Here is a 17676-nt window from a genome sequence, read left to right on the forward strand (position 1 = left end):
ACACTCTCTTCATACAGAAGCTACAGTACACTCTCTTCATACAGAAGCTACAGTACACTCTCTTCATACAGAAGCTACAGTACACTCTCTTCATACAGAAGCTACAGTACACTCTCTTCATACAGAAGCTATAGTACACTCTCTTCATACAGAAGCCATAGTACACTCTCTTCATACAGAACCTATAGTACACTCTCTTCATACAGAACCTATAGTACTCTCTTTATAAAGAAGCTACAGTACACTTTTCATAGAGAAGCTATAGTACACACTCTTCATACAAAAGCTACAGTACACTTTTCATAGAGAGGCTATAGTACGCACCCTTCATAAAACATGAGCAAATCATTGTGCCGCGAAAGACATAAAACCAAACCCTCTATCCACAGCACAGCAACCCATTCATACACCAAACCCTCTATCCACAGCACAGCAACCCATTCATACACCAAACCATCTATCCACAGCACTGCAACCCATTCATACACCAAACCCTCTATCCACAGCACAGCAACCCATTCATACACCAAACCCTCTATCCACAGCACTGCAACCCATTCATACACCAAACCCTCTATCCACAGCACAGCAACCCATTCATACACCAAACCATCTATCCACAGCACTGCAACCCATTCATACACCAAACCCTCTATCCACAGCACAGCAACCCATTCATACACCAAACCCTCTATCCACAGCACAGCAACCCATTCATACACCAAACCATCTATCCACAGCACTGCAACCCATTCATACACCAAACCCTCTATCCACAGCACAGCAACCCATTCATACACCAAACCCTCTATCCACAGCACAGCAACCCATTCATACACCAAACCCTCTATCCACAGCACAGCAACCCATTCATACACCAAACCCTCTATCCACAGCACAGCAACCCATTCATACACCAAACCCTCTATCCACAGCACAGCAACCCATTCATACACCAAACCCTCTATCCACAGCACTGCAACCCATTCATACACCAAACCCTCTATCCACAGCACAGCAACCCATTCATACACCAAACCCTCTATCCACAGCACAGCAACCCATTCATACACCAAACCCTCTATCCACAGCACTGCAACCCATTCATACACCAAACCCTCTATCCACAGCACTGCAGCCCATTCATACACCAAACCATCTATCCACAGCACTGCAACCCATTCATACACCAAACCCTCTATCCACAGCACAGCAACCCATTCATACACCAAACCCTCTATCCACAGCACAGCAACCCATTCATACACCAAACCCTCTATCCACAGCACAGCAACCCATTCATGCACCAAACCATCTATCCACAGCACAGCAACCCATTTATACACCAAACCCTCTATCCACAGCACAGCAACCCATTCATACACCAAACCCTCTATCCACAGCACAGCAACCCATTCATACACCAAACCCTCTATCCACAGCACAGCAACCCATTCATACACCAAACCATCTATCCACAGCACAGCAACCCATTTATACACCAAACCCTCTATCCACAGCACAGCAACCCATTCATACACCAAACCCTCTATCCACAGCACAGCAACCCATTCATACACCAAACCCTCTATCCACAGCACAGCAACCCATTCACACACCAAACCCTCTATCCACAGCACAGCAACCCATTCATACACCAAACCCTCTATCCACAGCACAGCAACCCATTCATACACCAAACCCTCTATCCACAGCACTGCAACCCATTCATACACCAAACCCTCTATCCACAGCACTGCAGCCCATTCATACACCAAACCATCTATCCACAGCACTGCAACCCATTCATACACCAAACCCTCTATCCACAGCACAGCAACCCATTCATACACCAAACCCTCTATCCACAGCACTGCAGCCCATTCATACACCAAACCATCTATCCACAGCACTGCAACCCATTCATACACCAAACCCTCTATCCACAGCACAGCAACCCATTTATACACCAAACCCTAAAACGCCTGAGTGCAAGTCGGCGTCTTTCTCTCACCTCTGCCGCAAGCTTCTTCATGTACGGGTCGATTTCATCGAGCAGCTTGTAGCCTTGTTGAAAGAAAGTGTACTGGGAGTGCATGAAAGACAGCATCTGTAAAAACATCAGCAGTGTTCCATATTAGAAATAAACTACAAACTAAATATTGTTTTAAATATGCATTGTTTTCCAGTGGTGTTGTTTTCTTAACTTTAAAATTCTCATATGTGATTTTGTCAAATCCTCAAGTATTTTACATTGAGAGGTATAATACAATGTTCTTGTTGTTAGAGTATTGACAAAGCTTGTTTGCATCGTGCCCCAGGCTGTTCACAGTCAGATTTGCAGGCAGCATGTTTCCAGGGCTGTATTCTAAGTGATGCAGTATATTTGCAGGAAGCATGTTTCCAGGGCTGTATTCTAAGTGATGCAGTATATTTGCAGGAAGCATGTTTCCAGGGCTGTATTCTAAGTGATGCAGTATATTTGCAGGAAGCATGTTTCCAGGGCTGTATTCTAAGTGATGCAGTATATTTGCAGGAAGCATGTTTCCAGGGCTGTATTCTAAGTGATGCAGTATATTTGCAGGAAGCATGTTTCCAGGGCTGTATTCTAAGTGATGCAGTATATTTGCAGGAAGCATGTTTCCAGGGCTGTATTCTAAGTGATGCAGTATATTTGCAGGCAGTATGTTTCCAGGGCTGTATTCTAAGTGATGTAGTATATTTGCAGGCAGTATGTTTCCAGGGCTGTATTCTAAGTGATGCAGTATATTTGCAGGCAGTATGTTTCCAGGGCTGTATTCTAAGTGATGCAGTATATTTGCAGGCAGTATGTTTCCAGGGCTGTATTCTAAGTGATGTAGTATATTTCCCTTGCCTGTTGTTGTGCTGACCTTCATAATGCTATTCCAATGGCATAACAAGGATAACCGATTCCAGACTATACAATATTTATCTAATAAGTGACATCAACACACATCTCACTGATCCAGGAGCTAGATATTTCTTTTAAACAGGCCTTGTTTTACACACAGACAGCCTCTAAAATACACACTATAGTCTACAGGGCCTATCCCCAGACTGCAATACAAATTAAAACAAGAGAGAAGTGCCCCATTGGCAGTAGGTGGAGTCGGGTACACCAGCAATGACAGGGGGATTGATATCTTGTATCTAATAGCTTGGAATCAGTTATTCTATTTAAACTGCACGCTTTTCAAATTGGAATTTGATTTGGTTATTTGAAGTATTTTCCCTCTTAACCAGAAACTGTTCAGAGCTGTTTCTACACAACCCATATAGTCACCTGTAACCTAACCACCCGCAAGGATTCTGCTTCATGGTCAGACTTTCCACCTTTCACAGGAAGAGAACAGCTGAGAACAATGCATGTCTCCTTGCTACTGTAACGGCAGCTGCACTGGTTTACATTAAACAGAGACGCAGATTCAGGAAGATTAGCTAATAAGGACCCTGAGAGGTGTAAGGTGGGTTTCCTGTGTGGGTCTGAGAATGCTCAAGGCACACAGAACCCCTTTTAAAATAAGGATTTGGATCAGCGAGGTCTGCTTCAATGATCTAAGCAGAGACAGACCTTAATACAGTCGCTTACACTCATAAAGGAAGCATATTAATTGTCTGATGTTGAAAGAAAAGCTTCAACTTTTATCAAATAATTTACACATTTCCCTGATTATCATGACACAAACCCGACTGCTGCTTGATTCCTCTCTTAAATATTATTATTATTATTATTATTATTATTATTATTATTTGCTTAGCAGAGGCCCTTACCTAGGGTGACTTACAGTTGTATACAAAAAATACATACTGTATTAGAGAAGATACAAAATACAATGACTTATTTCACATTTTACCCAAAAGTTATTTTTGTTATATCCATAAGAAAAAAAATCACCTTACCGCATCTAATATTTCAAATTTCTTCTTCGCCTGAAGAACATTGATCTAAGAGAGAGCGAGAGAGACGCCATTAGAATACAGTATAGTTCTGAGACAAGCCAGTCAGACTGAAGTAGGCAAAGCGGTTTTTGAACATCCTTGTAAAGAAGATTTACTAATATATTATGATCAGGGCTGTGCCGGTGAGCTGAGTCTGCTCTGAATTTACAAGAGCTACTGCAGGAGTCAGGCAGTCTGTAACCATTCACACCCAGTCTCTGGGCCTTCAGCTGAGTACGAGGGCAGTGAAGATGACCAAGGGCTTTCGCATGGGCCTCACAACTGGCTGTATGATTTAAAAACAAAACAAAAAAAAAAAAAAGCTCTCAAAACCAGAACCAGGCACAAGTAGAATCTCTTGGATTTCTCAGAATATACATTTAAAACATTTAGCCTGTGAAACACACATGAACAATCACAGACATGTAGACATGAAAGAGAATCCCTATTACAGTCAGCACTTGGATATCCGTTACCCAGATACACGTCAGTCGCGTTTTACCAGCCTTGTATTAAGAATAAAATCAATCCCCATTATATATACTGTATATGTAACACATTAATGCACTTACCCATCACTCGTGATTTTCTGATACAAAGCCCATCTCTTCAATGTTACAATTGATCTGAATATCTGTCACAGCCCATGTTTAAAAAAACAAAACAAAAAACTCTCTAATGCCAAATCAGTCTGTCTTACATTGAGCAGTTACACAACACTTCCTCCAGTTTCACCTGACGAAAATGTAGCCAAAACAAAGCGAATGAGTCAAACTAGGGTAATGTAACAGTTAATCATTAAACAGTTTTAGATACTGTGATGTATTTTTATTTTATCTGTGATATTTAGTTGTTTTTGTGCATTTTCATTTGCAAGTGAACTGTGACATTAGGGCTTATCGAGCACTATATTCTGCAATTTTGAACGCTGACTTTGGAAACTGTTTTTTTTTTTTTTAATCTTTTGCTAAATTGCATTACCGTTTATGTTGTAAGCAGTTCTGTGTATGGGTAACATTTTGATTTCCTTTTGCTGTTGGGTCGTTAACAGGGAATTTTACATACTGTTGCAATACGTACCGGATTTAAAAGTAAGTACAGTATTACAGTCCACGTGTCCAGTCGTCTCTTTTTGATATTTTCACATCGTTCTGAATTAAAATACTACTTCTGTTAAAAATATAGTACTGTACCAACAAAACCAATACAGTACATCTAAATGGAAGTCTACTTAGTTTAAAACACAGTCCTTTGTATGTATTTTTGATATTGTCTGTTTTTCAGGGAACACAAAAAAGATTCAACAGCTAGAATGGGCCAAAATGAAATAATCAGGCATGTGTCACACTCGTTTAACCGTCACTGAAGTAAAAATTTTATAGGGTCGGATATGTGAGTGCTGACTGTATTATTATTATTATTATTATTATTATTATTATTATTATTATTATTATTATTATTATTATTATTATTATTATTATTTATTTCTTAGCAGACACCCTTACAGTTGTATACAAAAAATACATATCAAGAATTACAGTACAATTAAGAGCAAGACTACAATGACTTCAGTCCTAATAACAGCAAATTCAAAACACAGTATGATTTGATATCGGGGCAGTTCAAGAGCAGATAACAGTGTTGATAGTTACATCAGGGTTAGATACGAGTGCAAGTGAAATACAAGATACTACAGATTGGATTAAGTGCAGGATTAAATACAGTAAAATAGGGAGCAGATAAGTGCAAGTTAAAGTGCATTAAAGGCAGAGTGCTATATTGTCCAGAAGGGGAGAGTTGAGTTTTACAGGTGTTGTCTGAAGAGGTGTGTCTTGAGGAGGTGCTGGAAGGTGGTTAGGGACTGGGCAGTCCTGACATCCATAGGAAGGTCATTCCACCACTGCGGGGCGATGGTGGAGAAGGAGTGAGTGGTCTTCTAGTGCAGGCAGAGCGGAGAGGTCGAGTGGGGGTGTAGGAAGAGATGAGGGTCTGGAGGTAGCTGGGTGCAGTCTGGTCAAGGCATTGGTAGGTGAGTACAAGAGTATTACAGTTTATAACGTTTTGTAATTTTGTTAATGGCACATTTGCAAGACACAAACCTTAAGTGTATTTTTATGTGTTGCTGTTCTTGTTCTACATTTCCTAAACAACTGAACATTTTAAGCTTCTTTTTTTCACAATAGTACTCACACGTTTGGTCACCATCACAACTGAGGTTCATGTATTCTGCTGGTGTTAATATACCTGAAACGCGTTGTTTGTTTTACAACTATGTCCTTTTTTTTTAAGTCAATCAAGAGATTTTGATGAAGAATATAAATTATTATAATTTCTCATTTCTCTGTGCTTCAGTGGTACAAACAGATTGATACACGATGGTGCGATTGACAGAGCATTGTGTTTTGAGGAATCATATCATCATAAAGAACTGTCGTGTGTACCAGTGGCAAGCCTTTCGCATACCAGTAAAGGTATGCATACCACAGGTTGAAAACCACTGGTCTAGCTGGTCAAGTCAAGTGGCTCCACTGCAACAGGTCACATGGAAAACTGAGACGTTGGATTTTAGCAAAAAGGGATTCAAAGAGGAATCGAATCCTGAAAATGGATTCGGGTAATATCACGGGAACTGGGTAACCCGGATACCCGAGGACCCTGCGTCACCCCTAATAAGAATGCCTATTTTCAGTGTCTATTATTCAAAGTGTATCCCATGCTGTGAATAGAGCGTAGGTTGGAAAGCAGTAACCCAGATTTCTTTGCGTCACTACAATTTTTAATCCACACTGCTTCAAAACCAACTGGAATGAACAGCAGTTACAGTCGTTATGGAAACACTATCTTAGTGTTTGAGTCATTCTTTTTTCATCATACGTTTATGTAGGAGTGTGAGAAAATAAACTAATAATTTGAAATTGCATTAGAGTCTGCCAGCAAGCTACTGAGCACCTGTCAGTGAAAGCCTTGAAGAGAGCAGAGCTTTCTCGCACTGAAAGGCGGTTCTTTGTAGTAATTTGAAGCTGTATGGAAAGTCCTAGCAGAGCAAACCCTAAATGCAATGTTCTCCCTGATTCAGTGTGTCTGCTATGCTCCCTCACTGCAGCAGCTCTGCGCACCAGCTCTGCCAATGCAGCTCTCCCTGTGACAGCGCTAGTGAGGAACAGCAACTTCACACAGCCAGGGCCCTGCCTCCACGACCCGCCCTGCACACCATGAGGACGTCTCTTTACCAGACGAGCCACTCGGGGACCCCCCCAAATGCAGTCGTGTTGTTTAAGATTACTTGATAACTTTCTGCTTTAGAGCCTTCAAATAAAAAAAAAAACCTCTCAAATACAAGTCTTTCCATTCAGTGCCACCTAGTGGAATCCATTTGGAATGTAATCAAACCAGAATCTAAGGAGCAGAATCATTCAACAAACAGATACAGTTTTATTGTGTCGTTATTTCAATGTCGCAAACATCATTAGACCCTTTATTTTTAAAGAAACATTAATGAGGTGTTTTCAATGGTATTGTATATAGCATTGTACATGTATGCATTGCATTACAGTAGGGCAGCATGTTTCTGGTCTGTACTGGTCACTTCATCACAACTGCTGAAAGGTCCATTCATTTCAAAATGAATTTCAAATTGATTTTATGAAGCTGTGCAGTCATGCATCATTAAATTCAAAGTGATTATATTTCTTACTGCCCAAAGCTCATAATTAGAAATGTGTGTGTGTGTGAGGGAGGGGTGTCATTATACTGCTCCCCAGCAGGCACAGTGAATTATGCAGAAGTAAAAGATTGTCAGAATTCATCAGGCACAAGCTTCCCAAAGGGGTTGCTTTACATTCGTAACAAACCAGTGAATAACGGATGAGCATGTACACAAAATAAATTACAACTACAACATGTCAGTAACATACACCCCCTTTCACAACTGCGCATTCAACATGAGAGCCCTCACTAAAAGAACATGGCCATGACTGAGGGTCAGACCCTCACTGTATTATTTAAAAGCGTGTTATTGTGTTTATGATTGTCATTGTTATTCTACTGGTGATAGAGCCATGGTTTATTATGTATCGTGCATGTTGTTGATCAAGTGTATTTGATATGTGACGGTGTATTGCTGTATTTAGATTAGGACGCTTCTTAATGAAGTTGCCTTAGCTATACATGTGGGACAAGGGTTTTGTTATCGCCATATGTTTGGTAATCTTCCACAGAAGGGGTAATGCTAATGTTCAATCTTTACTGGTAATAGTTAGGATCTAGAGAATAATAATGGCAATGATGATAATAATAATGAGTAAACAATGGAATAGTTTAACGCTTGTGTTAGGAAACAAACACGGTGTTCATGCAGGTTAAACAAATACGTATAACTGAGTAGAAACAGGTGTAATGTAAAAATGTTTAATGTTAGTGGAATGACTGTTAAATCATTTTTGGATGGAATGATTCCAGGTGTACTTGTTTATTGAATAATTGATCTTGTAGAAGCAGGCAGGGCTGGGGATTATAAAATGCTGTGTCTTTCCTTAGGAGGGGATTAGGGTCAATCATGAGCGTGTCTTGTAAATGTCATTGTATGTACAACCTGTGTGTCATTTGTATCCAGTGCAAAAAGAGTCATGTGATTGAGGGTGGGGGTAAGCATGCACCGTCATCACGTTACAATGACATACATTCCTGAGAGTCATGTGACTGAGGGTGGGGGTAAGCATGCACCGTCATCACGTTACAATGACATACATTCCTGAGAGTCATGTGATTGAGGGTGGAGGTAAGCATGCACCGTCATCACGTTACAATGATATATATCAACAGTATGTACGGACTAGTATAGAATTAGCAAGGAAATGTTTAATCACAATATATGCAAATATGTAAGTCTGTCTTCATACAGATGGATGAACAGACACACTGACACCTCCATACTGTATATCCACATTCATACGGATGAACACACACACACTGACACCTCCATACTGTATATCCACATTCATACGGATGAACACACACACACTGACACCTCCATACTGTATATCCACATTCATATGGATGAACACACACACACTGACACCTCCATACTGTATATCCACATTCATACGGGTGGATGATACATAACAGGTTTGATGGAAGTACACTACAATCTAGTACGTATTTATTATACTGTATCTATCTATCTATACTGTATCTAACAAATATCAGTTATAAATTGTGTTTCATATTCTTTATCAATCTGAACTTTTATGTTTAGAATATATATATTTGTATTTGGTTTTCTCATGTTTCATCCTTGTCAGTACCTCTATGATAGTATTAGATATTATGCAGGGTAGTGCAGTAGTAGCTCTCTGCTGCCACCTTCTGGCCTCAACAAAATCTACACCTTGTTAATTCTGTTAAGTAACATTTTTTGGGGACATGTATCAAGATCGACGACGCAGCGCTAAATGGCGGAGTGTAAAGTAGTGCTCTGCCGTGGCACAAATTTGACCCCATCCCGAATGTACTTACTGGCCCAAAATGAATGAGGCACGGTGTAAGCTGCCACATTCAAATGCGCTGCCCATTTGGAGCAGTCATTTCTGCTTCCTCGTACTGTTGGATTTAGGAAGCTCGTTTGGAGGGGACTAGTCTGACAATCTGTGCTACGGAGGGCCCATTTGGAGGGGGAGCTCAGATTTTCAAAACATCGGCACTGCCTGCATGCGAGCGGAGCCTGGTTCTATGTCAGCCCTGATTTCCTCCAACAAATCCAACATAACACTATCGAGCTATAATTTCATCCTCAGGGAGATCAAAACGGGTAATGCAGACCCTAAATACTCTTTGACATCTGTCTTATTTGTGGACCCTTTTAGGGCCAGAGCAGCTGTTCTGCCGCATCATAAATCTCACTTACATATCACAGACTTCATTAACAAATGAGCCCCACCTACAATTTGCCCATGCATATAATTAAGGCTTGACACGCCTTGAAATGCATGGCTAATGAGCGGCGGAGCGCATGGCACGGCGGAGCGCATTTTGGCGGTGCTAACACAGCCATTAACTTGCCAGAAGTGTCATATTACATACGGGGTAATTTTAAGGCTGGCGTAAACTCGGTGCTATGGCCTTAATGCCGTCGCAAACCCTTGATACATGACCCCCATAGCGTCCTGACGGGCATTATTTCAGGAATTGCTTTATAGCGAAGTGAAAAACAGCCCTGTGTCCTATTATACATTCAGGGCATGGATCTGTTTGAAATCAAACCAGGCAACCATAAAACACCTTCTACTTTAAGCAACATTCAAAAGTGTGGTTGAAATGAATTCATTCTATAGGGTGATGCAAAACATTTGGCCATAACTGTATAAATGACACAGCACAGTAGCTAAAATATCCCTCTAGAAAGGAGTAGTAACACAAATACTGTGCCTGGTGCACAAAAACACCCAGTTGTACGAATGTTGCATGTTGCATTCTCACTTTGGCTAATGTCTGGTTGCTAGCTGCTTACCTGCAGCACGTAGTGCAGTGCCAGGTGTCTGAAGCACTAGCTGCTTACCTGCAGCATGTAGTGCAGTGCCAGGTGTCTGAAGCACTAGCTGCTTACCTGCAGCACGTAGTCGAGTGCCAGGTGTCTGAAGCACTAGCTGCTTACCTGCAGCATGTAGTGCAGTGCCAGGTGTCTGAAGCACTAGCTGCTTACCTGCAGCACGTAGTGCAGTGCCAGGTGTCTGAAGCACTAGCTGCTTACCTGCAGCATGTAGTGCAGTGCCAGGTGTCTGAAGCACTAGCTGCTTACCTGCAGCACGTAGTCGAGTGCCAGGTGTCTGAAGCACTTGCGGGTGACGGTGAGGGTTCCCGTGGCTTCCTCTGCCTCGTGGGGTTTGTTTCGGGGTGCCTGTGCATTCTTCACCTGTGCGATCTCCACGTCTTCCCTCACTTTATCAAACTGCTTCTTCGTCTCTTTGAATTTCCGCACATCCCTGCAACACAACAACACGTTAACCCTAAAGAACACATCAACGTTCTCAAAGCTGCGTACTCTAAAGTGTCATTAACACAATGTTCTTCTGAAAGGAAAAAGAAACCCCTACACTGTATTATCAGCTTACAGGACAGTGAGCGTGTGTGTATGTGTGTAATATCAGTACAAGTAGAAGTGAATGCAGCAAGGCTGAAAGTAGAGTTTACTGTGCTTTGAGTGTTAATATAACCCACACTCGCAGTCCTACAAATCCATTACAAACTGCTCAATCATTAATGATAACTTTAATGCTCAATCATTAATGTTAAACTTTATTTAGTCCATTGTAATTTTCATTGAAATGAGGGAGAATGCTGTTAAGTGACTGAGGCAGGTGGTGATTATGATAGCCCCGATTTGAACAGATTTTGCAGTTGAATGGAATTCTAAGAGGTGCCTCGGGTATGCTTTTTTAAAACAGGTGACTTCAACCATATCAATACTGAGACTAAAGCATGGTAAAAACTCAAAATGGCATGTGATGGGGCTCCTGATTTGCGCATCTGGTAAAGGCACTTCAAGTGGAGTGCAGGATGCGCCCCATAGCCTGGAGGTCGCCGGTTCGAGTCCAGGCTATTCCTTTGCCGACTGAGTACGGGAGCTTCCAGGGGGCGGTGCTCGCCCAGGTCAGCCAGGGTGTCCTCGGCTCACCGCACACCAGTGACCCCTGTAGTCTGGCCGGGCACCTGCAGGCTTGCCTGTAAGCTGCCCAGAGCTGCGTTGTCCTCCGATGCTATAGCTCTGGGTTGGCTGCATGGCGGGCCTGCAGTGTGAAAAAAAGCGGTCGGCTGACGGCACACACTTCGAGGACAGTGTGAGCTCGTCTTCCACTCTCCCGAGTCAGCGTGGGGGTGGTAGCGGTGAGCTGAGCCTAAAAAATAATTGGATATGCCAAATTGGGAGCAAATAATAAAATAATTGGCGATTACTAAATTTAAAAAAAAAAAAAATGGCATATGATGTCATAAGTTGAGTTTCTCCATGATGTGTCCAAATACAGCAGCCGAAACGTGCGCTCCTAATGGCTGAAAGATCCTCTCAGCACCTTATAATAACTTATCACTACACTGAAGATTATACTCAGGAGCTGCTGGTACATCAAACATAAAAAAAAGTACCAAGCAGTGTTGCAGTGTTGTGTGATCCTGTAAGCTCCATGCATGGGGCAAGATCTACATACAGGATAAGAGTTACTGCAATCCTGACAAATCCTTCAGAATGATCTACATACAGGATAAGAGGTACTGCAATCCTGACAAATCCTTCAGAATGATTTACACACAGGATAAGAGGTACTGCAATCCTGACAAATCCTTCAGAATGATTTACACACAGGATAAGAGGTACTGCAATCCTGACAAATCCTTCAGAATAATTTACACACAGGATAAGAGGTGTTGGAAAACATGAAACAAGTATTGAATAGCAGTTTGCTACGCATGAGGAATGACGGCTGTATTCATGTTATTTTTCTGAAAAGTGATTTAACATTGGATAGAAAAAACTGTTAGTTCCAAAAATGCAAGCACTGCTGTGATAGATGAAGGCTGCAATATGGTAGAGAAGTTAAGATTATTTTGTGTCAAAGCAAATGGCTGGCCAGCAGCACACGGCTGTATAAACAAGTCCTTTGATCTCCAGCCCTGACATGAAAGAAGTTTGCTCTTCGGGAGTCCACTGGGGTATAAAACTAGTTAACAGGTTTTTGCTTAGAAAATACAGCTGGTTTATGACGGGGTCATAAAGCTAATTTTCAAGGGGACCAAAGAACCAGGCTCTAAGACTCCAGAGAGATCCAAAAAGAGATAATGCCACTGGGATCAAAGTGTCTTAGGCAAATCGGAGAGATAGGAACAAGGAAGATGACAAAAACCAGATGTATGGACCTTTGTGACACCAGGGTCTGAAGAAAGCACTGAGTTCAGAGATCTTCACACTAGATCACACACACACACACACACACACACACACACACATACACACACTCACACAAAATGGAATATATGGCAACAGGATAATGAGTTGTACCTTTTCTATTGGTTAAGTGTCAGAGAAAGAGGAGGAGAGAGACACCTATGCAGAAGGGTATTTAATGTCATGCAACAATTGTAAGAACGAGTATTCTGTGTCCTGTACCTGGGACCAGACTCCCTGCATATTTCAATAAACCTAACAACTGACTGAAGAAAAGGACTCTGTGCAGTTTCTTGAATCTACTTACTCACCATCCTCTTTTTTAAGTTACATCATTTGGCGAGCCACCTGTGGACTGTTTCCTGAAACTTTTTTTTTTTTTCAAAAAACCGGGGGGCGTTTTATACCTGACTGCAGAGAAACCCATTTGCCCAGCCTGAATCCCGTGCACAGGACCAGGACAAAGTGAATGGACAGAGACTGCTTCTAACTTCTGACCAGACGGTGTGGAGAATCTTTGAATCAGGACTTCAGCTCGAACATATAACCACGTACATTGGTGAGTAGTTACTGGTTTATTGTTTTATATGCAGTGTTTAGAATGTAGTGAGAATCAAGGGTAGAATATGAAAGAGGACTTTTTGATAATTCATGTACATTGAGGACACAATTAGTTAAGTCAAGAGAGATTGACCGCTGAACTAAAAGTGTATTGACTATTAGGACTTTAGGTATGAAAGAGGACCTCTGGATTCCTAAAAAAGTCGGAGTAAATCGTGTAGTGTTATGACGTGCCAGTAGAGTCTATTGGACTAGTTACACGGACTTGTATAGCTCAACAGGTACGGGCATACTCGGATTTATGTTTTATGTTTGTTTTTGAGAGGGTTTGGTACACCTGTTTTGTCTTTGTTTTTACTGTTTGGTTTAGAAGTCACGATAAGGGGGCAATAGGATAAGCCTCTTATTTAACTGTCTACATTAGGTGGTACAGATAAGGAACAATCAGACAATAAGTTCCAGTTAAGCCCAAATAGCACATACAAAAGTGTAAATTAAATGTGCAATAAACCAAAATAAAAGTTTATGCTTCGTTAAGCATAGCTTTAAACACGGAATATTGGTAAAAACAAGACAAAACTAAAAAGTGTTGTTGTTTTTTTGTTAGTTTTGTGTTTTGTTGGGAGTCTGATCAACTCCAAATATGTTAGAAGCTGACCCTCAATATCATCAAATGGATGACTGGAGAATATGGAACATAGACTATGTGTTAAAACATGGCAAAAAGGGAAGCTATGTACAGAACAGTAATGTACATGTTCATGTGACAGGTCAGGAGTGTGTGTCTCGTAAGAAGAAAAAGACAAAGGCGATTCAAAACTGGTAGCCCACAAAAAAACAAAAAACAAAAAAAAAACTGTAATGGTAAAGATTCTATATCAATTTTGAGGAATACATGTTGTAAAAATAAAATTAAAAGGTCACATTAAAATGTAATTAAGAAGTTGCTTATTAATGATTGTTTGAGTAATTCTGATTTTGCTTAAGCGTGGAGATAAAGTAACATCTTAGTAAAACTATGTACTAAGAACCAGCATGAATACTTATTGTCTTGCCTCGATCATAAGAGGGTTTGATAAGGGAAAGAGACCCATGTTAACTGATGAGTTATTTGTATTGTGTTAGTGTTTGAATGCAAAGGAATGGCCAACCTTTGAACTAAAACAATAACACAAATATACAAAGCAACAATTAAGAGTTTGTTCAGGATTATATTGGTAAACAAGAGGAACATTTTGTCTTTCTGATAGAGGATTTACTTGAAAAGAAAGTGGTGGTATTGTTTTGGTACGCAGGGTCTGTGTCTCCCTGGTCACAGATTCAGGGAGGAATAGGAAAAAAACTTGCGTGACCATATTTGGGCAGAGAGAGAAAAGACTGTAGAGAATGAGAATAGATCACTGTTAGACAGACTAAAAAATAAAAAGACTTTTAGGAAGAGAACAAAGGTTTGTGGAGATCAATAAATCTGAAACAAATTAAATTGTCGACCTGGAAATATTTTATTAAAAATATTTTCATGAATGAATGTTAAGTGTTTGTTTGAGAGTGAATTTTATGTTTAAGACACGGGTGAATTTTATGAATCACCTATGAATACATATTTGAAACCAAGATCACATGAGTGGTAGAGTTTGTATTATTGGTGTAGCCAAAAAAAGTGCAGAGTTAAAACGATGTTTTATTTAAGGGGTCTGTTTATTAATGATTGTTTAGTTCATGTTGAATTAAACAGGGAGATTGCATTCTCGTTGAATGGAAAACACGTAGTTTAATAAAGCACTGATGTTATCAGTATTAACTGGGTTTATTCTGATGTTGCTAAAGCACACTACGAGTAGAAGGAAAAAAAAGTTGAATTGTTAGAGAGCATAAAATACAATTCAAATGGGGAAAAAGAGGTCACAATCGATATCAGAGTGATCTACAGGGATTTCAACTTCTGCTAAGGCATCAGAATGCAGTGATGCAGGAGACAAAAGCAGTGTCACTCAGTGCTACGCGAGTGATGTGAAATGGGATGTTTGCACACATGTGTACGATGTGTTTTGTTTATGGTGGTTACAATTAGTATTTTACGGAGCTTCTTGCAGGAGAGGTGATGATAATTAGATTAATGTGATAACTGAAACATGAATAAATCACGAGTGACATGAGATTATTGATGGTGCAGTATAGGACTGCTGGCTTGATGGATTGTGATACTGGTATGATAGACAGTCTGTTGGTTAATGTTTGTGTGTTTGTTTGTGAATATAGGGTATTAATACTCTTTTGTGGAAGTTCAGCACAGGACGCTGAGCTAATGGAAATATTGTGATGCAAAATAAAGTCAACTTCTCACTGTCTAATACAGAACAGACAGTCGCAGTAGCAAAAGTAATTATGCACTCACAGTAATACAAATGCACTTGGTAGGATTGACCATGGGGAAACGCCCGTGTAAATTAATCAAATCAATATTCGCTGGCTTAAGCATGAAGCAACCTGCGCCCTGGTTGGCGAAGTACAGTGATTCCATGTCCTCTGCCACCCAAAGAGCTCTGGGTTGGTAGAGCTTGTGGATCACATTCTAAAAAGGAAGCATCATAAACAGGTGCTCATGAAGGTCAGGTTTATGTGCACACACATTTTCTTTTTCTCACTGGACTATTTCTATAATAGATCCTGATTTATTTTGATCTGCTAAAAAGGATGCTGTTATTAATTGCAGCAAGAATATGCAGTACTTTTATTTCTGTATGCGTTATTGAGAAACATTAACGTTTGAATACATTTCTTTGTAAACTTTCTTTTCAACTGTTATTGTGATATGTGTTCTGGACGTCTTGCCAAGAAGGGAGAGATCAATGTATGACTAACATCTTACAGGACTGTTCTCAACTAGGTAATATCATACAGTATGTGGACGACATACTGTTGCAATGGGAACTGCTGAGAAGCACTATCTGTTGCTGGAGGAGCACGCTGCTCTCAAATTAAATCTAAAGAAAGCTGCATTAATGAAATCATCTGTTTGTTTCTTAGGAGTACAGGTGGAAACTGGAGGACACACACCTGACCCAGGAAATAAAAAGCTGATTAAAAATCTGCCCCTTAGATCTTTTTGAGCATATTTGGATTCTGTCAGGACTTCATGGAAGGATACAGCGAACTAGCTGTCACCCTCTATGAACACCTGAATTGAGGCATTAAAACAGGCACTGATTCCAACCCCACTCAGGGTCTCCATTCAAATTAAAAAAAAAAAAAAAAGCGGGGGGTTGGAAGGCTGATTGGGGAGGTCCGTATGAGATAATGGACAAACTGGGAGAAATCAATTTGAAATTGGCAATACAAAAATGAGGGAGTGAAAACTGGCTTGAAAACTAGTTTCACTGATAAGCAAGCCTGCTGGAGAATGGAAATTCCTAAGGGTACTGATGCAGTTAGTTTAGAGTAGTAATTGTGAGCAATGAAGCAGATAGAGATTTGTAGTTACTTTCAGAGTACAGACACAGGTCTAAGGCTTTTCTCTTCTCCTACAGGTTCATGCTGGAACTGATATTTTATATTATGTTCACAATATGGGGTGGACATAGGCTTTGAGAAAAATACAAGATAGAATTAACAGACATTGGCGATTCTTAGAATTGCAATAACATTATCAATGCAGATGAAAAAGAGACTATTCAAGAATTAACCCTTTTGAATTTTGAAATTAAATCAGATATTAATCAAAAGAATAAATACTGCACTTGTTCTCCACAGGTCCCGAGATAATACTGATGGCGTTTATGTGGAATGGAAGCACAGTGCTGTTCATCGGAACTGAGAGGACCATTTCAGAAGAGTTTGTGCAGAAAGTTCCAGTACACTTGTGGGACAATTTGGATATGCAAACAGGAACTGTACATATTAACCTGCAGAACTTTACAATGCTTGTCCATGATATGTAGTAATTAAGCTCTACCATATATCTGGAACAAGAGTGTAAGTTGCTGAGAGATGGTCATGAGGAAGTATCTGAAACCACAGAGACATTCTTACATATGGGGAACCATTCCAGTCTGCATATCAAAAGAAGAAATATTTATGATGACGTTAAAGTGACATTTTTGGGGATGTAATGGGGACTGTTAATTTCAGTTAACATACCTGATAATGAGACTACTTATTATAAACTTGGGGTATAGATGTATGATTGGTGAAAAGATTTGTCTTAGTTTAAAGATACTAAAGGT

General features: G+C 40.3%; 1 protein-coding gene across 1 annotated transcript in view; it reads right to left on the minus strand.

Annotated features, from left to right (window-relative positions):
- LOC117425708 (arf-GAP with coiled-coil, ANK repeat and PH domain-containing protein 3) overlaps nt 1-17676 on the minus strand; it is a 185592-nt gene that overhangs the window by 51578 nt on the left and 116338 nt on the right. The window contains exons 6-8 of the mRNA XM_058993464.1: nt 10754-10937; nt 3922-3966; nt 2015-2110 (exon numbers count right to left, since the gene is read on the minus strand). Of these exons, the coding sequence (XP_058849447.1) occupies nt 2015-2110; nt 3922-3966; nt 10754-10937 (325 nt within the window). The remainder of the gene's footprint in view (nt 1-2014; nt 2111-3921; nt 3967-10753; nt 10938-17676) is intronic.

The sequence above is a fragment of the Acipenser ruthenus genome, chromosome 20, assembly GCF_902713425.1.
Source record: "Acipenser ruthenus chromosome 20, fAciRut3.2 maternal haplotype, whole genome shotgun sequence".
Lineage (NCBI taxonomy): Eukaryota > Metazoa > Chordata > Actinopteri > Acipenseriformes > Acipenseridae > Acipenser > Acipenser ruthenus.